This window comes from Lissotriton vulgaris, chromosome 3_1, assembly GCF_964263255.1.
Source record: "Lissotriton vulgaris chromosome 3_1, aLisVul1.2, whole genome shotgun sequence".
NCBI lineage: Eukaryota > Metazoa > Chordata > Amphibia > Caudata > Salamandridae > Lissotriton > Lissotriton vulgaris.
This window is the reverse complement of record NC_141689.1, coordinates 289833490-289859107: the sequence shown is the minus strand read 5'-3', so window position 1 is coordinate 289859107 and position 25618 is coordinate 289833490. Positions and strand designations below refer to the sequence as shown.

Genomic DNA, 25618 nt, shown 5'->3' with positions numbered 1-25618 from the left:
TGCCGCGCCACTGTGGTGGCACTGGCTTTATGGACCCTAGTGCATGCATCTCCTCTAGTGGCAGGTACTGGTGTTCTGTGGACAATTTGTGTATGTGTGGGGGGGAGGGGGGAGTGGTTGGTATTTGGGAGAGTTCTAAACAATCCCCTTCCCGTATGATGTCTAGAACCCACCGGTCGGAGGTAATTGTCTCCCAATGCAGCAGAAATCTCTGTAGCCTGCCCCAACAGGTGTTGGATGGTCAGAGGGAAGGTGGACAGCATCCCTGTTTTGGGAAGGTGGACAGCATCCCTGTTTTGGGACGGTGGCTCCTTTACGAGTTTCCCCTTTGCCTCTACCCTGGTCATTGCCCCCTCCGTACCCTCCTCTGCATTAACCCCAAGAAGGGGTCTGCTGTTGTTGTCTGGTGTATATGGTGGAAGGCTCAGGAATGGCAACTGCCTTGGCTGAGCCATGATACTGTGGGCGTTGAAAGGAGCCAGGAGCAGTGAGATTCTACAGAGAACCAGCTGTATCCGTGTTCTTTTTGATTTTTTTTTTGTATTTCGTTGACCTGAGGGCTGAAAAGATGCTTAAAGGGTAGATTAGGAAGGTGCTGTTGAACCTCTGGTTTAAAACGGGAGACACGCAGCCATGCAGGGCTGCGGCGGGGACTCAAATTAATGCCACGAGCAGCTGTGTCCATGGCATCCAGAGCACACCAGATGATTGAGATGATCTTGCCCTCCGTTACAAACTACTGCCCACGCTTGCGGTATTTTTTGGGGGAGATGTCATAAGATCCTCCATTTGGTCCCTGTTGGCGTGATCATAGCTAGAGAGTAAACCCACTGAATTGGCAATGTGTGGCAGAATACACTGCAACACGCTTAGCAGCACCATCTATTTTCTTGCTGTTCTGGTGCATTTCCTGTTCCCTGGGCATTTGCTCTCTTCCTAGCCGTGTGTACCACCAGGGAATTGGGAGTAACTTCCCTTTGATGCAGGGTGGATATGAGGGAGAAGCCTTAAACTTTTTTGTCAACTCGGGGTGAGATGACTCTGGCTTTCACAGGCTGTTTGAAGATGTCACCCAGAGGTGTAAACATACCTTTTAACATGGGCGAATACTAAAGGGCCCTCTGTATAGTGAAGAGGGTTTCCCGCAGGTAATCATAATCACCCTCCTCAGTATGAACAAACATCTCAACTTTATGAAAAGGCACTGTCAGAAATGGCGACAGAGCCTTCAGTAAAACAGCTCCTGAAGCGTAGAACGCCCAGCCCCTTTATATCAAGACCGAACCCAACCACCTGAGATTCAGTAAGAACCCTGGCTTTTCTAGCCACCTGCTCACAGTCTCTGTCTTGTGGATCTGGTAGCACTCTGAGACCTTCGGGTGAATTATGCGCTATATAAATGCATTATTCATTACATTACATTACAAAAGCAGCCTCCCCTTGGTAGGGTACAAGTCTGGATCAGTGTCTGCTGTGGGATTTGTCTGATAGTCATACTAAGGGACAGGAGGTGGATCATAGTGGACACTAGACTGCTCCCATCCTGTTATTATCTAGATCCCTGAGTGGAATGTGTATGCGAGGGGGAAGTAGGAATAGGAGGGAATGGAGGTGGTGGAGGAGCAAGCCTGGAAGGGCCAGGCAGCAGCAGAGAGACTCTGTCCTGATGCAGACACTTTTAGGGCAACAGCTCCGAAGGAGGATTGAGCACCTCCTTGAAAGAGTCTCCACTTGTAGGGATCCTTGGATGGCAGGGCAGAGTTGCCAGGTTCCAGCCCATGCCCGTCTGGAAGTGGATTCTCTGTTGGCCAGCGTCTAAATGTTCCCTGGAGTCTCTGCAAGATAGGGTGGTCGAATTCCTTTAAAGATGGCTTGGATTGAGCTGAAGAGGGCAGACTTCTAGAATGCCCCAAACTGGATTTCGGCTCTGAAGCTTTTGGCTCAGAGTGTGGTCAAGCAGACATCTTCGGATTCAGAGCGGAAGCAGTGGCTGACGTTGAGGGGTGATGCTTCGTGGTGGGCTTTGTCGGTGAGGGTTGTGAGAGCGTAGAGTCCATCTCGGTAGTTTGGTACAACCATGGCTTGAGGCACGAGAGCCAGGTGCCTCAGTAGGACAGGTTGTAGTGGTACTCACTGCAGTCCTTGGCAACGGGTGTTGGGCTGGCAGAGGTCCACCGGCTTCAACGTCAGAGTCCGAGGAGCCTCCTCTGACGAGAACGCCACTTCGATTTCGGCACATGATACACCCAACTGCTGCATTGCTTCCGCCTCACCTTTTCCAAAGAAGTCTGGAGTATCTTCCTCTCCATATAAACTGAGGCAATGTGACGCGCAGGTAGTTCAGAAAAGTATTTTTGCTACAGAATGCACGACATGCAGCAAAGGATTTCTCTCCTTGATCAGGGGACAGGCACATGTTAGAGAACCTACATCACCAACACATTAGAAGACTTCCACTGGCTCCTCATCCAAAAGATATGCTAATTCAAGCTACTGACCACGCCTACAAAGTCCTCCACGATCAAGGACCCGCCTACATGAACCACCGCCTGAATTTCCAAATACCTCCCAGGAACCTCCGCTCACCTCATCCTTGCTCAGATACCACAAATCTACAGCTGCCGCACTGGAGGATGCTCTTTCGCTCATCTCGTTGCCACTCCCCTCCGTATGGCACCCTCATTGACTCACTGCAGGAAGGGACTCAAGACCTGGCTCTTTGACTGATACCCGCAGCACATCTTCTGGATACCGTCCCGGTTGATAAGCCACGCTATACAAGTACCGCCTGACTGACTGATCGATGTAACAAACTTCGTGCAGTTTTGTCCTATTTTGGCGTGGCAAGATGGGCAGAACCGAAAAGTCCGCCATTTTGTCAGGTTGTGTTCCACCACTGCAGAGTCCAATGAGTGTGGCTGGCTACCAACACTCGATCTTCCAACTGGCCCTGTGACTGAGACCATTGTCGTGCTTAACATTCCTTAAGTGGATGCATGCGCAGGCCTGCATGTGGCACTATGGAGATGCATGATGGCCAGGAAAGTTCTGACTGTCAACTGTTGATTGGGTTGAAAACGCAGTAGCAGTGTTTGGAAGCTTTGGATCCTTGCTGCATTGGGATGAGCTAGTCCAGGGTTCTCCAAACTTTTCTGTGAGAGTACTTCTGATCAGTGAAAATAATCGTGAGACACTGAAGGCTAAATAACTCGAGCATTGTTGCCAGACAGCCGTACACCAAGTTTCATTGACTTGTCGAATGTCCATAAAGCCATATACTATGATACTAGATACTATGGTTTAAAAGAAAGTACTAGGAATAGGGGTATTATGACAGGACTGCCATGTGTCAGTGAGAGCGTAGTCTTTGGGTATATATGAACGTGTGCGTTTGAATGGGATATATGTGGATGGGTGACTGAGAGACTGTCATATGTACTTGTGGAAAAGGACATACCTTTCGTCCTATGTGTCCCTGCTGCATGTGTAACACAAACATACTACCAATTCTTTTTTTTTTAATGGGAGACATTTAAAGTGCGCAAAAATCTTCAAAGAATGAAACATTTTTCTGCACTTAAAATTTCTCCCATTTAAAAAGAAAACATTTTGTACTTTTTAGTTTTACATATGGTACAGTATCCACTGGCTGTTTGTAAATACAGTGCTCATTAAGGCAGCTTTTCATTTGAATTTTCGCTCAAATAAAAACATTCAGAAACATTATTTTGTTCTCACCTCCAATATTGAATTTACAAGGACTTTTGTTTAAGAGTTAAGTACCTCAGTGCTTCAGTTCTCCACCTCTGCGTGCTAGCCCGGGTCATAAATTCGATTGAGCACTGTTCATTATCAGGCCCTGCTACCTGCAGCCTGATGACAATAATGTAATACTGCCTTCCCTGGACTTTAAAATGTAACCCTGCTCTCACATAAAATTGAACTCAAGGTTGTGAGATACTCTGAAGGTGTCTGGGAGCTACTGGTAGCTTGCGATCTACTAGTTGGAGAAACCTGAGCTAGTCCCTGCTGTGTGTTCAGGATAGGTTCTACATATGACTAAATTTGTAAAGGCTGAAGATGCAATTTTTAGAAACCGATGGTGAAGCCTAATTGATGGAGCAGGTCTACAATGTTCTGAGTGGGCTTTGATAAGCCTGTCGTCAAGATATGGGCAAATATGGATATTTTGTCAGTGTGAGTGTGCTGCAGCCACTGCTAGACACTTGGTGAATACTCAAGGTGCTGTAATCACTCCAAATGGGAAGACTTTGAATTGGTAATGCTCGCCTGCTATGGCAATGACAAATGTTAGATATTTTCGATAAGCAGGATGTATTGGAATATGGAAGTAGGCTTCTTTCAAGTCTAGGGCTGAGAAAAAAGTCACCTTGTTACAGAAGAGGGATCACTTCTTGTAGACTCACCATATGGAAACGCTCTGATAGTGTATAAGGGTTCAGAAACCTGAGATCTAATATAGGAAGCAGAGATCCATTATTTTTGGGGATCAGGAAATAGAGTGAGTTCTTTAGAGGGATGGGTTATGTTGCTCCTTTGAGGAGGAGGGCTTGGGCTTACTGGGTGAGCAGTGTTTGGTGTTCCAGAGAGAGCTTGTGAGTGTGAGGTGGAATGTTAGGAGGTGTGGTGATGAGCTCCAGGCAATAGCTATGTTGGATAATGTCCAACACCCATTTGTTCGATGTTATGTGCTGCCAATTTTGAAGAAAGCGTATTTAATTTTCCCATGTCAGATGTTGTGGAGAAGGGGGCCGTTGGGGGGACAAGGGAATCACTGTTTGGTGGCAGGAGTAGCACCACGAAGGGAGGCACCTCTGCCTCTACACTTTGCATTATTTTCCATGTATGTACCTCTGTAGAATCCTCGCACAGAGGAGTGGTGACTGGCAGTGGTGGTATGAGGAAGAGCCTTCAGATGCTTTTGTCTTCGCGCTGTCTCTATAGAAGAGCGGCGAAAGGAGCCAAGGGGACTTGCGGTCTGAAGTGTGCCCAAGGATTTAGCGACCTCTATCTTTTTTTGTTGTCTCTAATGCTTCATCGGCCTGTAGTGCTAAGAGATGTTCTTTGCCAAATGGGACATTAAGAAGGTTAGCTGGACTTCGGGCTTAAAGCCAGATATGCGCAGCCAAGTGTGGCGGCGCAACAGGACACTGGTACTGATGCCCAGGGCATAAAGGGCGCATCAGATTGAAGTGTTACAGATGAACTTGCCCTAAGCCACTATCTATTGCCCTCTCTTTTTATACTCCTGTGGGAGGTGCTGGCGAAGCTCCTCCATCTTGTCGCAGTGTGCACAATCGTATCTTGGTGGAGTGTGTTTTAGCAATGCACCAGTGGTTGGCAGAATGCGGTCCGGCAGGGAGAGAAATAGGTGCCCAGACGCGGCGTTCCCGATATAGAAAAACTCTCATAGGGATACACCACCCATCATCACCCCCCCCCACCCCCCAGAGTTCATGAAGTGCAACCCCGCTACAAACAAAATATACTACGTGACATAGGAATCGTATGTATAAACCACGCATGCTTTATTAGTGGCAGCATTTCCTTACTATTTTTTCACTATCTTTATTTCCTTATTTAGGTTTCATAGGAGTGGCAAACACAGGGCTGGCCCCTGTAGGGTCCTAATGAAGAGCTAGGAGTAGGCTCGAAACATGTTGATCATACACTGAACTCCTGCGCATTACAGTTAGGCTTCTCAGTGTAACATCCCCTTTTAGATATACCAACCTAGGAGTGATAATAAGGTATTTAAACCCACTAGCAAGGTATTTTTAAAATTACTTTCACCCACTCCACCACACTTTGCATCACACATAGTCTTCCCATTAACTCCATGGCTGCTAAGGCAATTTCCCTCCTGTGCTGGAAATTGCTATTTTACTTGTTTTATGACGAGCTGGGCTCGTCATCAGTGTACGAGGAGGCTACACCATGACGAGCCCAGCTCGTCATGAGCGTGGAAGGGGTTAAAGAGCTCCTACGTATCTCCGCCCCAGTTTGTAGAGAACTGGGATGGCCCCAATGATGAAGCATGTCACCGTGGGGAAACCCTGGTGAGTGAGGGGACTCAAGAAAGAAATATTTCTTTCGTTAAGGTTTTTCCTGATAACACTGATTAGTAACCACTCCCATTGACTAGGACCCTAAACCTGTGAACTCGGGTTTTCTTTGTATGTATACTTAAGGAGGGCGGGCCTAGCCATTTACCCTCTACCTACCTCCTCCTTGTGTACTGGCAGATTGTGCAGTCACTCTTTTGCCTGATTCGTCAATAAGCTAGCTTACTTTCCTTATCGGGGAGGGGTGAGTCACTCTGTGCTTGTGAGTTGACCCTTTAACTTGCATTGTTTACTACTAGGGAATCTGGTGGAGTTTGCTCTCTAATGTGGGTCTGAAGCTGATGCCTTATATTTCGTATTGACCCTGGGAGAGATGATGCTTGCTCGGTGAGGGTCTTTAAAAAGGTCATCAGTATGATGAAGTGTACCCTTGAGCATAGGGAGATACTGGGCTGCCCTATGTGTGGTGGAGAGGGTCTGAAAGAGAAAATCCTCTTCACAGCAGCCCTACTGATTAGTTCCTAATTAGTTTTACAGCTGGTCTTCTTGGTTCAAAAACACGACACAAGGCGGCTCGTTTTGCAGGCAATGTTACCCGGGACAGGTTGACGTTTGTAGACAGAGGAGAAAAATATAATACTACGGAAGAGTGGCCACGCGCCAAGGGCAGAGTAGCCGGGGCTCTCTCACTTTACACACATTGCTCGGCGTCTAAAAATTCCGTTCTTTTCCACGGGCAACTTACACCATGCTAATACAAGCATCAACAATTCTGCATTTCTCACAAAAAAACAGAAGCAGAATTTACATACATTGTTTACACAACACTGTGTATACTGCAACGACCAGCTTTGCTTTTACCTCGTTGAAAACGCACAATCTATTTTTTCTTTACATGCAGGACATGCTACTCTGTACACTTTTTTGAACAGAATACAATCTCGTAAATTGTGTAAATCTTAAAACAGAACAGCCTTCTCATTTGTGACCCTTCCTTCTCTTTGTAATCTTAGCGCCTTGCACAGGAACCACTGCGTCAGCTGTATGTGCAAACCCAGCTTCTGGCGAGCTTTTTTTTTCTTTAAAGAAACAGCAGCAGAAATTAGCCACAGAGCTACATATTCCAATTACCCACAGAGAGTGCTATTTTAACGTAGCAAAGACATTTAACTCAATTCAATTTTTAACCTTTTCGATGTTACTGTGTGATTCAACGCTAACAGATGGCATTCAAATGGGTGATACGAAAAAGGTAACATATCACAGATTAAACAAGCATTGGCATTGCCAATAGGTCTTGCTTTTGGGACCTTATAAGTATTTAGTTATGCAGCACAATATCCTTGGTGCAACAACATCAACTGTTGCATGGCTAAACACTTATAAGGTACAAGGTTTAGCCATGCAACAGCTGATGTATTCAATTATCGAGGCCAGACGCGGCCGCAATAATTGATGACATATGCTGGCGCGCGCCCGCCCCCCATCCCCTTTCTTATTGGAAAAGAATGCCTCTCACCACAGTCTGAGTGGCATGCCTCCGCTCCCCACCTCTCTCCAGCCCCCTACACTTCATGCCCAGCCCCGGGAGGTGGCGCCCACCATGGCTGCACGTCACTCTGGTACTTGGCACACCTCAGTAAATGCATGCGCGGTGCAGGGCCCGTGCCACGTGCTCTTGGGCCCCTCGCCACAGTCGCCAACAGCCCTAGGTGCATATTCGTTCTCGGCTTCTCTCTCTCCCTCAGTCCTCTGAAGTGCACACCCAGCCTCCACTGCACTGCATAGGTAACAAGTGCCTCGATGCCACGCCTTAGACCTTTAACCAGCATTGGCTTTTTATTCAACTTAACATTGCATCTTGGGAGTGGGAGATTTTCTTTTAATGTTGTAAAAGTGGCCTCAAAAACAGAACGCAAAGCGCTGCTGAACAAATCCAAGACCGACTGAAATACCACACATGGCATGGAGCCATTTTGAAACCATGCCAGGCAGCTCTACCTCTTCACCGTCCAGAGGCGGGTGCATGGCACTGCCTGCCTGCACATGGCCTCTTCTCCTTCCCTGTGAGGCGCAGGCAGCGCCCCCTTCCTCGGTTGCCTGTCCCCCCTCCCTCTCTACAGGCCCGGCGAGGTGTGCACTCAGCTGCGACTGACTCACGCCAGTGGCGTAGGGCCCGCCTACATGTCCCAGCTCCTCATCTACCCCAGGCCACGGAGGTGCAGGGAGCGCCTAGACGCCCCTCCTCGCCACTTACTCCAGCTTTGGAAGGAGCATACCCCGCCTCCCACCAACTTTGATTCTGGGCCAGAGCCAGACTTGCCATTTTTTTTCTTTAACATTTTCAATCAGACGACAAGAGTTCTCTGTGAGACGGAACCTCGTCGATTCAACGAACTTGGGGAATAGGTTTCACACAAAACTTCTGTGCACATGTAGCTGCATTTCCTAGCGTTTCAGAGTTAGTACTGTTTGTTTAATTCAACATCAGAGCTTTGTATTGAGGATTTCTGAGTATTTTCCATAGTTGTAAAATCCTATATGCTTTCAAGGCTAATAAGGGCATCCGGTTTGATTTCATGCTTTTTTAAACTTTGAGCTTGTTTAGCTCCATTTTTGGAAGCCCAGTTGCACATCTTCAAAGCCAAAGAAAAAGTTATTAACTTGGGTTCTGAGACAGAATCACACCTCAAATCCAGCCGTAGCGCATTCTTTTGCAGAGCAATGCACGTCTTCGCAGAGTATGTCTTCTCTGCTGTGTTTTGTCTTTGTACCGAGATGTCTGCGCTTGTACAGACGTAAGGGGCACGCCCTGCAACATCAGCCCCAGGGGGGTCACTGAAGTTCAGAATGGCAGTTTGCTCTCTCCATGCCACCATGGACCCTGTCTCCAGATCTGAACTTTCCACCTGTAAATCAACAGGTGTCTGCACGTAAAGACTGCTGTAACACCCATAAATCGCACTTCTTCAACACTCACGATTTGGCCAGGGCACTGCCGGTGTTTTAAGCCCACAAAGTTTTGTTGTTGTTGATTTGTTCGGCTAAAAATTACCCCCAACTGCAGAGCAGGCTAACAAGGAAATTTAATTGAGACAATTTTAGTTCTCCGATTTTCTAGTTGGCTGTTGAAAAATGTTTGCAAGATCTGCCAACCTCGATAGTTCTTTGACCGTGTGAGAGAAGAGGGCCTCGAGGGCGTAGGGCTTTCAACCAATCACTCTCCTACCTTCTCAAAATACAGAAAAGAAGTTTTATTTTCAATAATATTTTTATTTTTTATGTTTATGTTTCTTTTTCCTATTGCTTTACTCCATTATTGCAGCAGAGCAGAGGCATACATTTATTAAAGGAATAACCTAATCCTGCCACCCCCAAATGCACATGGTGTTGTTAAGAAGAGAAGTGAGCGTTAATAGAACAACTAAGAAAAGAAAGCGAAAAAACACACAAACTAAAATGGAATAAGGAGAATTGGGTGACGATTTTATCTTTTAATTCATAGACAGAATTGTAACTTATGTGATGTCTCCTCTGCGTAGGTAACTTGTCTTCACTTTTTATGGAAATGTCAGCACCCACTAGCAAGGAGTGCAGTAGAGCTGTTCTGGGACGCTCTGGACGTATCTTGCACCCCGCTGCACTGTGTTCCCGGGAATAAAGAACATTTATTGCTTCCTACTCAAACTATTGCTTCCTGCCAAGAAGAATTACATACTGGCTTCCCTAGCTGTGCACTTCTGCTACCTTTCAAATGTATTAGTCCAACAAGATGGCAGAGAGTGTCTAAAAGCTCATGCCAAGCCATGTGCAGAACGTATCTGGGTGCACCAAATTGTGGGTGGTGTACATATTTGGACTTTTTACAAGACGGGTAACCAACTTCAGCAAGGTGTGATGATTTAGCAACATTAATAAGTAAGGGATGACAAGTACCATACATTGGTCATCCCACAAGCAGTAAAAAAGAGTGAACTATTGACAAACCACAGGAAAGACACTGCAGAAAAACTCATGCCAGAGAACATCACCCTGATTCAAGAAGATGGAATTTTCCCTTCAATCGGGAGAACCACAGACCTTATACTTTAAGGTCCAGGCGGACAAAGGACTATCCAATTGACTTGTACTATCTGATGGACTTGTCATAAAATGGGAGATTATTTGGAAAATGTGAAAAGACTTAGCCCTGATCGCATGAGCAAAATGAAGAACATGATTTCTGATTTTAGAAATAGTCTTGTTTTTATTGTGGAGAAAACTAATTTCGTAATATCAGTATGGATCTGGCAAAACTCCCAAATGCTTACACTGATAACCTAAACTGTACAAACCCTTTTAGTTTAAAAAATGTGCTCAGTCTTACAATTAATGGTGTTCGTTTCACTGAGCTCATAGAAAGACAGCACATTTCTGGCAACCTGGCTTCTCCTGGCGGTGAATTTGGTGCCATACTGCAGGTAATCATTTGTGTTTAACAAATTATATGGAGAAATGCAGCTTGTTTTTTTTTTGGTCTGGCTCCAGTCAGATGAGCGCTCCTGTCCCGAGATTAAAGGGGCTGTGGAATGCGAACATTCATCAGCCCCCCGCTTCACAGGAGAGTCTGTGGGGCTCTCCTGGGTCCTTCTTAAGTAAAGGCTACATAGTTACTATAAACTCGGGGAAAGATAACCCTAGCAGTTTATTGCCAAGAAGCCAACAGCTGAGCCCGCTTTTATCAGACATACACACCACCAGTTGTCAGTGCACACTTTCACCGGGCACAAACACCACCAGTAGTCAGTGCACGCTTTCACCGGGCACAAACACCACCACACGTCAGTGCACGCTTCCACCAGGCACACACCACCTGCCGTCCGTGCACGCTTTCACCAGGCACACACACCACCAGCCTTGAGTGCACGTTTTCACCAGGCACACACACCACCAGCCATCAGTGCACGCTTCCACCAGGCACACACACCACCAGTCGGCAGTGCACACTTCCACCAGGCACACACACCACCAGCCATCAGTGCACACATCATTTGTTAACGCATCCACAATTAACTATTGTAGTAATCGCAGTATGGCGCACTCTACTTTTAAGCATATTCATCTGAAGTGCAGCATGCCACCATTGCTACAAAAATAAATACACATTTTTTTGGCCTACAATTTATAGACTTTTGTTGCAGTTGGTGTTGAAATATTTAGCAATGCCAATAGCTCAAACTTAATTATCCCGAGACCTATTGCATTGTAAATGCTTGTTCTGAGGTGGCACAGGAAATCAATTAAATTTCAAAAGAAGATTTGTCGCCTGGGTGGCAGTGGAGCTGGTGCTGGAACCACTGCTTTAGTCAGGATACGCCCAGTAGGGTGAATATGTATCTGCTTTTGCTTGGCATCAAGCTTCTCCTTCATTCTATGGAGGATTTGGCTCTACAGAGTGGAAACAGTCTTGATGTGGCATTTTTTGAGTTTCCAATGCAGAAGGTGATCAGATCGGCTCGGAGCCACAGTGGAGGGTTTTGGGATGCATTTCGGAGCAGAGCTGGAGGGCATGGGCACCCGAATCTGATTTTCGGATAAGACCAGGGTCTGTTAGCTGTGATGGCCTGGGAGATTTTATGTTCGATCTTCCCAAGTGTTTTTAAGGTGGGAGGACTGGGTTGTCAGGACTCAGAACACTAAACAGGAATCAGATCGGTGTTGATAACTGAATCGCAGTCCTCGATCGAGAAAGTCTTTTCTTCAGCAGTGGAGACATCAAGGAGTTCCTCTTTTTCCTGTTCGATATCTTGGGCAAAGATGTTGGGTGCCTCATCGAAATCCCATTGCTGCATTTCTCTGCAGCGGGCTCTTCAATCGAGTTTTATTTGAACTAAAGGATTTGTGGTGGTCAGGTGATAGGCAGAGGTTGCAGACCTGATGTTGGTTGGTCAACGGGTACTTGGAAGGGAGTTTGTTTCAACAGCTGGCCATCGTCGATGAAGCAGAATGGAGAGAAGCAAAGCCCTGAAGGGAGAGGCCCGGCAAGCCGCGATCAAAGCCCGTCGGATAGACGTTGATCATTTTCTTCTTTTGAAACAGAGAGGGTGGTAAAGATTTCAAGAACAATACTGACAAGAGAATTACGAACCAAAAGGAGTCTGAAGTGGCCTTGAGTCGGAATGAGGGAGCACAGGACAGAACCTGATGGCGGAAAGAGAACCTTCTAATATGGATTTGATACCCATGCGGAGTATTACCAAGAGGAGGATTTACTCTACCTCGTACCTCAAAACACTTCTTTGAAGAAATGCAAAGTGCACACATCTGGACCCAACACTAGCTGGTGGAAGCTTGCAAAGCATGTGTATGTACAGCCACATATGCCTCAAACACAATCGGACTAATCCATTTCCATTACCAACAATAGGAGTCAACACACCTGGTGAGTCGAAATTACAGCTTCGAAGAAAAACAAATTGCACACATCTGAGACAAACACATGATGGCAGGAGTATTCACAGCACATGCATCTAGAGCTACACATGCCACAAACAAATTGTTTTTCATACAAGTTTTCTACATTTCCTTACACAAAAAACAATAAATAGGCCAAGCTCATCTCAGTTACTTTGATACGGCAATAATACCTGGGTGGGTACTTTTTTTTTAACAATATTTCAACACAGGTTTTAGATTACAAACCAAAGATTCTTGCAAAAGTTGGTTTCAAGTGACATACAGTGCAGGGAAAGAAAAATGTCTCTCGGTTTCCAGACAATTTCTTTCCTGCTTTTTAGAACACTGGGGAGGTCTATGCCAAAACTTTTCTTTGCACAAATCAACGTATCTACAGTATATATTTATTCACAAACAGTACATTGTTCATATCCTCCCCGCTAGATGATAGATTACTCACGGATTACAAGCTGCATAGTGCCACTTCCCTTACCTACAAAAAACTGTTGAACAACCAATCAGACTCTACACTAAAATTGCGCGAAAAGTGGGTGGATATACTGGGAGACATGGACGAGACGGAGTGGAACGAGGCGCTGGCGTCCCCGAGGGAGGTGGGCATTTCGGCTAAGTTCAGGCTAGTACAATTAAAAATACTGCATTGTACATATTACACGAGGACCACACTACATAAGTTACAAAGAGCGCCGCATCCTTATTGTCTAGGGGGCTGCGGGGAGGAAGGTACATTACTCCATACCCTCTGGGACTGTCCCCTTATAGCTGCCTACTGGCGTCAAGTGATGCGCACAATGTCACAAACACTGAAGGTTTCGCTGACTCCTGAACCTTGTAAATGCCTTTTAAACATTTGGGATCCAAATGATCTTTCCAGGTACGGACTGATATGGGGTACGTTAGCCATCATGGTGGCGAAGCGAGACATAGCGCAGAAATGGGGCGCCCCAGAATTGCAAACATTGGCACAATGGAGCAGGAACATGGACTTGTGAATGTTTGCAGAACGGGCAGGATATGTAAATAGGGCTGCCCGCGCAGGTGGAACAAGGTCTGGACCTGCTGGAATGTTTATAGGGGAAACTTGTGTGATCCATTACCGGAAGAGGAAGATGCCAGCTCCGATGAAGAGGTAGAAGGGGAATGGGACTGAAACTGTTGACCTGTTAACCACAGTGGAGTGCGTAGTGGGACTTCACACTGGATTCTGTGGCTGTGAACTCTGAGTCTATGTAACAGTATAGCCAAAATCCTTGTAGGACTATTGTTGTGTTGATTGTCAACGTGTATGTTTGTTACAAGTTACAAAACAAAAAATAATAGACCTATAAGTTAACCGGAGCACGAACTGATTGATCTATGTACACTTTATTTTACCACGCCGCCGGACCCCAGGGGTGTCGGCTGAAGGGCTGTGTTAATCCGAGAGTGATGAAAGGACATTATGAACAACGCGGCCGGCCCTTGGGGTTGTAGGCTGTATGCTGTGTCGTTCAAGAATTATACAATAAAGGTCTTTAAAAAAAAAAACCTGAGTGGGAAGCAAGAGAGTTGCACAATCCCTTCCCCGCACAGTGCTTCTCTCTTCGTTACTGGCCAAATGCATAATATCAGATGCCCAGAGACGCTGTATACCGTATGTCCCTGTATCCTCAGGCCTATGGATCTGCAGGACAGTTGACATAGTGACTTTTCTATACCACTCTTGGGTGACAAGAACTTAGCAGACTTTTTCCCTGCGCTTTGGTAGGTAAGTTTTAATATGCTCTTTTGACAATCACATTAACTATTTACACAAAAATAGCTATTGTATTATCATATATGGGAACTCTCTGAATAAAATGTTCCTACTGAAAAAGGGTCTAAATAATAATACCCAAATACAAGAAGGGGCAATCAACTCAACTGACTTCTAAAGGAAACCAAATTATCTACTACAGGAAACCTCTTTCAAAATGAGACAAACTACTACAAAAGAATGACTGTTGGACAATTTTAGAAAGCAACAATGTAATATAAGGTAATATACACATTCCATGCTTTTAGCCTGAACACTAAGTCACAGTCATTGGAGCACGAAAAAAACAGCCGACCACATAAAATACAGACATTTAGATTAGACGTTGCCATGAAATACAGTCATTTAGATCAGGCTTTTAACCAAAATACTGTCAGGACAGTACTTCATCAATTGACATTACTTCAATTGTGATGAAGACTCCCTTGAGCAAGGTCTTGAAAAAGACATCTTGGTATCTAAATCACCTGAAATTGTTGGCATATTTTCAAACTTTGCTGCATCTTGTGAGTGTAAAACGCATAATACTCATTTTGGAATTTCAGGAAATGCAACTTCCATTTTCCACTAACTAGTAGGTATTTACTTACCACAGACTCCATATCTTTTAACGTTATCTGCTTCCCCAACATCATCTTATAAAAGGGCCTGATGAAGAACCCTAAAACAGTAATATATGTTATCAGAACAGTTCCATAGTGTGGTTCCAGCAAGCATGCATCAAAAGCAAATGTTGAAAATAAATCTAATGCAATAGTAGATATCTTCGTTTGGACTATTAAAGCACAGAGAATGCAGTTAGATATCAGGACACCCAAAATAGATAACTGAGGTTCAACTGTGGTAAACTAATCAAAACACAAAGAAAAGTGAATAGAATGAAGACATGAAAAGCACCACATTGTTTGTGTAGTGTCATAAAATCATCTTTTTAAATATTAGGAAAGACAACAATAAGTTACTTACCATCAGTAATGTTCTTTATGGTGGATAATCTAACTGCAGTTGTTTCCTCTTGTAAAGTTTCCCAGTGGCAGACTGGAACTGGAAATTCTTGCAATAGCCCTTGCATGACGAGAGATGGGATCATCTGCATTCTGCAACTCCATCCCGCTTCCAAGCAGGATGAGATAGAGCACACAAACGTAGCCCCCAGCCCACTGACGTAAGTTTAATCATCATTTCTTTCCGAGCCAAAAGACATGGAGCATCTTGGACAGAATTAACTGCAGGTGGAAGTGTGATAAATGTGGAAAATTATTAATTAATTAATTGTGGGTTTGTAATGCGCTAGAATCGACTCCCGAAGGAGTATCTCTGCGCAGTAGACCGCTGGGGAACCCGTCCTGGCTTTCCCTGTGAGATGGTCCCTACAAGGTGAAACCAGGCATCCCCGGCGTATGTGGGGGGGCCGTTGTGGAGATGAGGCAAGCTAATGCCCAGAGTTGCCGAGTGTGATCCCTGGTTAGAGTAGGCACCGAGGTGAGAATTATCGAGTCCGCTGACTCTGGTCCACGACCCTGCCGCGTCGGGAATTGAACCCTGGTCCCGGGCCGTCCTCTGCTCCTGGGTCTGCCGCCTCTAATCAGTGAGCCACACCACTGCACAGAAATCCAGAAAGTCCACTCCACAGAAAAGAAGGGCCGGTGGTGAGCATTCTGCAGTTTAATTGTGTCTCCACCAGAAACAGAGTTACTGGAGGAATATAACTTATTCTTCTGATGGATATTTGTATCCACAGATTTCTCAATATGTGCATTTATACCAGAGCAATAGTCTCTACAAGTCCAAACAGGTGAGCCTGAGGACTGGACTTTGCACCAGGAAGGTATGCAGAATTGAACTGCAAAATTGTGGCATATTGTAGTGCCCGGTAAATGTATGGAGAGGATGCCCACATGGTTGCTTGGCAGCTGTCCAAAACTGGAATGCTCCGAGTTAGGGCAGTAGCTGCAGCTTTTGTTGTGGTGGATTGAGTTCTAAGGCCCTCAGGAGGATTCTTTTTTCGCCAAACCATTGTGGTAAAGTATTTTTCTAAACTGCCTTTCCTTTCATCACAACGACGAATCTGAATAACAGCTCATCATCTACACTGCTCTTCTTAGTCCTACAGAATCTGAAGCTAAGGACATGCCTTGGCTCTAACCAGTTAAGTCTTTCCTCCTCATCAGAAGGACATGGTGGAGAAAAACAAAAACGCAGGGTGCATAATGGACTGCACCACATAGAAAGGGGACACAGCTTTTGAAAGGACTCCTAATCACCAACTTGTCAAAAATGGTAGTATAGGGAGGCTGACGATTCCTGCAGTTCGCTGATGCCATTGCAATGAGAAACATGGCCTTCCAGCTCAAGAGTCCCAGAATACATCTATGTAGACAATGAAAATGAGCACACATTAAGAATGCTAGAACCAAACTGAGGTTTGGTGCGGACAAGGGAGGACACAATGACCGCTCTTTCCTGCCGTATTCCCTTTGCGTGAAGATTCTCAAAAGGTCCTTAGGGTTGAAAGTGCATACACGACTCCAGCACCTGCCGTTGTTTGGTGCGAACTGCAAAGTAGAGAAATGCTGAATCCAGGGATTGGAGTAGTGCACCACCCTATTGTGTGATAAAGTTCTTGTACAGAAAGTCTGGTAGTCTTAGTTTGTTTGTTTTTGACAGTCTTACTGTAAAGCAAATCCAAAATTAAAGGAAATTTCCAGCCAACGCGTTTCGTTCATAACAATGAACTTCTTCAGGGCGTGTAGTAGGATAGCGTCACAATCTCGGTAACCTATGTAGTCAAGTTTGCTGTGCCTATGCGATAAGGGCCAGTAAGCAGTGGTTCTGTGTGGTAGATAACAGCAACCGTCTGCTTCATCCGTTTAAACAGCTGCTGTGATCTTCCACACAGAACCACTGCTTACTAGCCCTTATAAGGGAGGCACAGCAAACTTGATTACATAGGTTACCAAGATTGTGGCACCTCTTTCTGTGACCTCCAAATGAACATGCTTCCTTTGAAACCAAGTACTTCTTTATCCTGAGGACACTGCACAGCTGAAGCAGACAAGCCATCCCTCGTCCGGAGGTGCATGGGCTGGTGTTCTTAACAAATGCGGAGATCATAGATTATGGAAATAAATGGAAGTCAAGAGAACAGCATAAACCCTGCTTCCTAAAGTAGATTCTATTGGCATCCTACATCAACTTCCAGGTGGCTATAACTCACAACAGGAGCCATAAAATAAAGGGTGCACAAGAGATAGGCTGTACAACTCCCACATTCCTGATGGAAGTTGGACAACAAGTCCCGAGTCCTGCTTGATCCAAACTATTTTGGCATGAACTCTGCTAAAAGATAAGCCCCCTGTAGAGTGGCATGCCAAAACATATTTAACCAATCCTAAATAAAACACTCCCTTAGGATGTTCAGCTCTAGCCATTAGAATGTGATTTTCATACTGGTGTGATCACTGGGGATAATAGTGAATTGGAAAGTGTGTTCTGCAAAGTTCTAAGTCGATGTTGGGCAGACAGTGTAGCAAGTACAATGGTCAAACTGATGGTATATATAGGAGGTAGTTTTGTTTCCACTAGTTCGAAATGGATTAGTTAGGGGAAAGAAGCTTCAAAACTCTCAAACCATCAGTATTTGTCCTAAAGTATAATTTTCTATTCCCCGGAAACGCACATCAAGTACCATAAAGCAGTGGGAATCACCCATAATATATTTTAAAGAGCATGCCTAACTCAGATGCAACTTTATCCCTGCCTAATGAAATTCATGAAATCATACATTTTAAGATGACATGCAAAATTATGCTATACACTTACCCTGTGACCTCAATTATTACCTTCCAAAAACGTACCAGACCGCCTACAACTATGCTTCTGAACCGTCCACCCTACAGAGATTACCTTCGCTCAAGTTACTAATTTCATTACCTCAATCAACCATAAAATCTATTGTCAATCGTCATAACCCTAGACGTCTCAGCTCCTCTAAAACTGTTGATCACTCCACCTCACTATCTATTCTTCTTGCTCTTGGTATCAATGACAAAGCATATAGCTCATTCTCTACTTCTTTTTGAGAATGAACTTTCTGTGCTCTCTCACACTCAACTTTATTACCAACTTGCATTTAGAGGGTTCAGGACAACACGTTTCTTTTCTCACAAAACACTACATCTCTTGGAAACATTATGTTCTCCACTAGGACTTCTTTTAACAACCTTTATTCTTGCCCTTTAAGAGTCAGTCTGGGGCTGCATTGCAGCCTTCCAGCTGGTGGCAACTACACTCTCATCCTAAAAACGTCTAAAATGAAAACTGTCTATTTTCATGCGAAAACCACATCTACAGCTCTTGCATTCACCTCATATTCCTTTCTAACATCTTATCCTGACATTATAAATTCTCTGTCAGCGCTATTATGCACCCAGAGTCCGTCTACAACTATAGATAATGCTGCTACGTACCAGTCGATAAAGTATACACTAAACCCCTTTCCATAATCCCAAACACTGATCTCTACACTATTACTCAACAATTTGTACTACTGTGACAATTGAGTAATAGGTCTTTCCCAGCATTCATTCTCCCCAGTGAGTTAGGCAATACATTTTGCCACTAACACACTCTATAATATCCCAAGACATATCAACCCTCACTTCACAATCTCAAAGTTCCGGTCTTAACGTGGACCTTATTTACTCCACTTCACTTCACTTCACACTGAGCGCACCAAGTCTCATACAGCTCTCTTTTTAGGACTAATTTAAAAACATAGCTCATACAAAAATAAATTGATTAATCCCGTTCCCACTGCTTACATAGTGTAAGATATAATAATGGATGTAAAGACATAGATTGTATGCCATCTGTAGCCTTACCTTTCAATTACCAGCACTAGTAACACCAACCTGCTTATGGAATCCCAAAAAAATACTATTTTTGTGTATGTACCAATAAACACGTTGCTATGTACACAATTTCCTGCTGAAATGCTCTTCCGAATGATTTTTTATTTAAAATATATTTGTACCTTTGATTAACATATGGGAATAAAGTACAAATCTATAAACCAGTCATAGATCGCTCCATTTAAAATATGTTCATTAATGTAAAAGGAAAGTGAAAGACATCCCTTTCTGGTTGTATAACATCATGTTTGAAAATAATTATAGAAGACTGTTTACAGTGCATACAAAACAGTGCCCTAGCCCTGTAGCAATATCGTGGAAATGTACTTTTAGCTTACCGTCTAAGAGCTTCCCATGGAACACTGCCAGTCCAGCAATCCTTCCGATGAAGGTGAAATATGAAAGGTGATCTTCATTGCACAACCCTGAATTTGGATTAATCTGGAGAGTGTAGTTGTCCCTTTTTTAAAGAAAAAAGAAAAAAAACATTAAAAAATCTAAACTAAAAGCACACTTCATAAATATTTTGTACAAGTAAGTATGACATTTTCTAACTGGTAAAATACTGTTCCCCAACTAACACCTTGATTGGAAGTCGTTTAAGACATTGAGTACGGATAATGACCATGGATTTTCAAATTAACATCAAAGGTTTTTTAATGCCCAGTCATTTTAAATTCAATTCTGAAAAAAAACATAAACTTCCCTTTACAGTGCCTGGTAACATCCAAAAGAACAATTGTTACTTACCTGTAAACAGAGTGGGAGTATATATAACAACATAAAACCTGAGATATGTAGTAGAAAAAAGGCATAACAAGCCTACACATATTTCTACATAGGAATGCATGGAAAAGGAAAAAACCATTTACAGTCTATCATTGTCATTATGTTGGTCCAAACCACAGCCAATCAGGCGCCAGTAACCCTCTAGAACCTTTTCCTCAGAGCTCAGCACCTCAGATTTTCGTTGCACAAGAGTGACCACAGAGTCTATGAGGAGAAAAGAGCCTCTGAGGGAGGAGGGTGAGTCGCATGTGAATCTATGAAAGACACCAATACTGGAGAACCACCTGTTTACAGGTAAGTAACAATTGTTCTTCTCCAGTATTAGGGTGTCTTTCATAGATTCACATGCTTGAATATAGAATAGAAAGCAGTAATATCCGAAGAAAACGTCCCAGCATGATACACATGCACAGACTTCTAAGACCAAATATGTCTATAATCATGCAAGACGTACAGTAACAAGGTAAACCATAATGGAGGAGGGAAGACAGAGGCTCATCTTATTGAAAAAGATAGCGAAGCCTAGCCTGTCCCACTGCAGTGTCTGCTTTGTTAATGGCACACAGGCAGTAGTATTTCGTAAACGTGTGCCTGCTTGACCACATGGCTGCTCTGCAGATCTGATGCAGCAGCACACCGGCAAACAGGGCAGTTGAAGACGATATAGCCCTCATAGAATGGGTCCTCAGTGAAGACTGTAAGAGGCTTGCCTGCCTGTTGATGGCAGAAAGCAATGGCAGAGGAAACCCCACGAGCAATAGTAGGATTGGCAACTGGACGCCCTTAGTGGAAAACGTCCATAAGCTAAGAAGATGGCAAATGTCAGCAGCTGCATAAATCCATCTAGCTATGGTGCCTTTAGACTCTGCTTGTCCTTGCCGTATATATCCATAGGCAATAAACAGTCGATCGGATTTGAGAATGACAGAGGTCCTTTGCAAATAGAATTTTAAAACATCTTCTGATGCCAAGGGTAAGTAATGCCCTCTCCGCAGGGGATTAGGAAAAAACTTCTTTAAGATAACTAGTTCATTCAGGTGAAAATTCGAAGGCATCTTAGGCATAAACCTTGGGTTTGTACGTAGCACCACAGAATTGGACGTGAATTGTAAGAAAGGTGAATTGACAGTGAGAGCTTGAACATCACAGACTCTTCAGATGAAGTTAATGCTAGCAAAGAGAAAAAACGTTGCATGTTAGGAAATTGAAATACATCCTGAAAAATTGGCTCAAATGGGTGACGCATGAGCTGCGCTAATACTACATTAAAATGCCATGATGAAGGCGGACGACGTACAGGAGGAAACATTATGAGTAGTTCCTTAAAGAACTGTTGTATTCTTGAAGAATAAAGAGAGATGGACCCATCCTGACGTTACCTTGAAATGGCTGCCAAAAAGACCTTCAACGTTGTATGAGATAAGCCTGATCTTGTCAGGTGCAAGAAAAAAGGTAATATCTGGTCCGGCGTTGCATGAAATGGGTGAACCCCAGCAGATTAACACCAAATGCAGAATTCTTTTTTTTTTTAAAGACTATATGTCTTTATTTTAGTAGGTGCTCTCGTGTAAGACAGTACCTCCTTACAATCCACCGAGATAGTCAGATGAGCTAATTAAAGGCGCTTCGGGAGCCAAGCTGCTAATTTTAGAGAAGCCGGATCGGATGGCAAATTTGACCATTCTGAATGGAGAGGAGATTTGGTATTGGTCGAAACTGCATTGGACCGTACTCTGAGAGGACAAGAAATTCGGTGAACCAGTATTGGCGAGGTCACCTGTGGGCGATGACAATCAAACAACACAGCTCTTTCTTCATCTTCCGGAGAACTCTCGGAACCAACGATATCTGAGGAAAAGGCGTAAGCATATATTAGAAACCAGTTTATCGAAAAACGCATCCCCCTGCGATTCCTTGTGGGGATGCCAGCTTGCAAAGAAACAGGCATTTGCTGTTCTTCTTTGTCGCAAAGAGGTCTAGATCAGGATGACCCCACAGCTGGAAGATTCGATCCGCCGTTGGATGATGCAGTTCCTATTCGTGGTTGGACACCTGTTGACCTGCTGAGGGTGTCCGCCAGCACATTTGCAACTCCTGGCACACGAACAGCCAAGAGTTTGAACCTGTGCCATATTGCCCAAGCCCATATCTCTTGGGCGATCTGAGATAGAAGAACCGACCTCGTTCTTCCCTGTTTGTTAAAGTAATGCATACTTGAAGTATTGTCTGTGCGAACCAATACTATGGCCCCTTGAATGATAACACGAAAGGATTTGAGGGCTAAGAAGATGGCACCTAGCTCTAGCAGATTGATGTGCCAAGCCCTTTGTTGAGGGTTCCATTCCCTGCTGACCTTCAGCCCTTGAAGATATGCTCCCCAACCCTCGAGGGATGAGTCTGTGGTGATTGTGTAATTTGGCGCTTTTTGAAGCAAAAAACGCACACCCCTTCTACAAATTTCTTTCTTGGACCCACCAAACAAAAACGCCTCTTGCATCCGAGGATTGATTTGAATGAGATCTTCGAATGAACTGGAGACCTGCAACCAACGTAGAAGAACCACCAAGTGGGAGATGCATGCCCGTCGTTCGTGTGAGACAAACACCTTTGCTAGGTTCGTATTGATTGATGCTCCGAGAAACGTTGATATCGGAGCTAGTACTAGTTGGGACTTGTCATGATTTATTGAAAATCAGGTCTTGAAACAGTGAATGATAATTCTGGGTGTGCTGGACTGCTTGTAAATAAGAGCGAACCCTTATTATACAGTTGTCTCATAATGATAAATTTAAAAGCCTTGCAGACGTAGATAGGCTGCCACTGGTGCCAGCATCTACGTAAAGACATGTGAAACGGACCTAAATCCAAGAGGTAGGACTTTAATTGAATAAGTTCTGTACCTATTGTAAAGCGTAGCCACTTCCTGTGCTTAAGAAGGATTGGCACATGAAAATAGACATCCTGGAGGTTGAGAGTAGTTATAAAGTCGTTCTGGCATAAGAACTTTAGGACTGTCTTGAGGGACCTGAGAGTAAACCCTAACGCTGTTGGAGATTCAGAACCACTCCGACGGTCCCTGATTGTATCCATATAGACACTTGTGCAAACGACACCCGTAGAAGAGAAGGTGGAGGTCCCTTTGGAGGTGTAGAAAGAGGACAATTTGACTTATTGGAATAAAAATGAGATATTAGACCTCTGACGTTTTTGGAGGGAATAAAGGTGTGTTCCAGATAATCCATTGTTTCTAGAAGAGTTGCCTCGGCTGTACGATGTTTGTCTATGTAAGACTTGTTGGTACTGTGCCTATATGACTGCGTTTGATTTGCTTAACGCAGTTGGTTCTGATTGCAGGAGCCAATACTGGATGGAACTCCCTTGAAACAAAGGACGTGGAGTTACGTTCTCGGCACCACGAAAAGGGTGCGATTCTATATTCCGAAGGTGCGGGCAGTATCTGTGTCCTTTAAGATTGTCTGCTGTGCCTCATCAACATGCTGGCCAGAAGGGATCCTCAATCAATAGAACAAGTGAAGTATTGAAGTCTGAAACTCCTTGCGAAAGACTTAGCATTGAAGCAAAATTGTCTTTGCCAGACTGCCCCTACAGCGAGCTGTGGAGAAACCTGTACACGCAATGTCTGCTTCACAGTGTATCATTTCTGATGCACTTCTCTCTCTCTCTCCCTCCTGCAGGATCTTCAAAGCGTGAGGCTTGGAGGATTCTGGAATAAGTTCTACTGGCGCCAACATGTCAGAGCACATCTGGCGGCATACCTGCCCAACTGGCTTGCAAGATAATCGCTGTGCCGCCTGAGTAATGACTGAGTCAGAGTAGGCTGAATAGTGGGGAGCATCACATTTCTTGTCGAGGCGTGGAAAACAAACCGCCGGCACAGACTTTTGGCCTCTGTATGAGTCTAAAACCTTCTTTCTAAATCAGTCTATGATAGGAACTGAACGAACTTGTTTCTGTAGTTACCCCAGGACGAGGGGAAAAAGGGAAAACGATTTGTCGCTCTCTTCATAAGGAGGGGAAACCTCCAATATTCACCGGAGGTGAATGCAATAGAACTCCAGTTGTAAGAGAAGACGTAATCCCGCCATGGTACAGGCCGTGGCAGCCTTGCTGTCAGAAATACATATTTCTGATCTGAAGAAAAAACATGCTCATACGGCTATGTGCTGTCCAAGAAGAATAATGGCAAGAGTAAAAAGCCAGCACTCCATCACGTGGATGTAGCAGAAAGCTGCAGTCGACGAGATAAATCGTCTACCGAAAAACACTGTGCATAAAAGTAAACAGTGTGTGAAACCAACTGTCAACGAAGCCAACTGGCGTCGAAGCTGAATGTTGACGGAGCTCACCGTCTAGGGGGCGCCCACCGCCTACGGGGCCCACCGTCTACGGGGCCCATCGTCTACGGGGCCCATCGTCTACGGGGCCCATCGTCTACGCGACCCATCGTCTACGGGGCCCATCGTCTACGGGGCCCATCGTCTACAGAGCTCACCGTCTACAGAGCTCATCGTCTACAGAGCTCATCGTCTACAGAGCTCATCGTCTACAGAGCTCATCGTCTACAGAGCTCACCGTCTACAGAGCTCACCGTCTACAGAGCTCACCGTCTACAGAGCTCACCGTCTACAGAGCTCACCGTCTACGGAGCTCACCGTCTACGGAGCTCACCGTCTACGGAGCTCACCATCTACGGAGCTCACCGTGTACGGAGCTCACCATCTACGGAGCTCACCGTGTACGGAGCTCACCGTGTACAGAGCTCACCGTGTACGGAGCTCACCGTCTACGGAGCTCACCGTCGACGGAGCTCACCGTCGACGGAGCTCACCGTCGACGGAGCTCACCGTCGATGGAGCTCACCGTCGACGGAGCTCACCGTCGACGGAGCTCACCGTCGATGGAGCTCACCGTCTACGGAGCTCACCATCGATGGAGCTCACCATCGATGGAGCTCACCGTCTACGGAGCTCACAGTCTACGGAGCTCACAGTCTACGGAGCTCACAGTCTACGGAGCTCACCGTCGACGAGCCTACCGACGACGAGCCTACCGTCGACGAGCCTACCGTCGACGAGCCTACCGTCGACGAGCCTACCGTCGACGAGCCTACCGTCGACGAGCTCACCGTCGACGAGGCCACCGTCGACGAGGCCACAGTCGACGAGGCCACAGTAAACGAGGCCACCGTCGACGAGGCCACCGTCGACGAGGCCACCGTCGATGAGGCCACCGTCGACGAACCTACCGTCGACGAACCTACCGTCGACGAACCTACCGTCGACGAGGCCAACTGTCGAAGAAATTTACCATCGACAAAAACTCCCAGTGGTCTACGAGCCTGTAGACGACAAGAGGGCACTGTCATCATTGTCGTCGACGCATGCCTGGAGGCGTTGTCGTTGCAGAGCAACAGTGATGGCAGAGATTGTCGTCAGAGGGTACATTGACCGTATCGTCGACAAGCTGGCACATTTTCACGTAGAAAAGTGCGCAGAGTGAGTCTAGACGCCTGAGAGTAAATCTCGTGGGCGTAGATGTGGGAGGCAGACTCAAAGAAG

At 45.2% G+C, this 25618-nt stretch overlaps 1 protein-coding gene across 28 annotated transcripts in view; it reads right to left on the bottom strand.

The window, feature by feature from the left end:
- The window catches only part of NEDD4L (NEDD4 like E3 ubiquitin protein ligase), a 1724212-nt gene that overhangs the window by 218724 nt on the left and 1479870 nt on the right, over positions 1-25618 (bottom strand). For all 28 annotated transcript variants that reach the window (XM_086960462.1, XM_086960464.1, XM_086960467.1 and 25 more), the window contains 2 exons: positions 19589-19710; positions 14928-14998 (listed from right to left, as the gene is read on the bottom strand). In XM_086960462.1, the coding sequence (XP_086816588.1) occupies positions 14928-14998; positions 19589-19710 (193 nt within the window). The remainder of the gene's footprint in view (positions 1-14927; positions 14999-19588; positions 19711-25618) is intronic.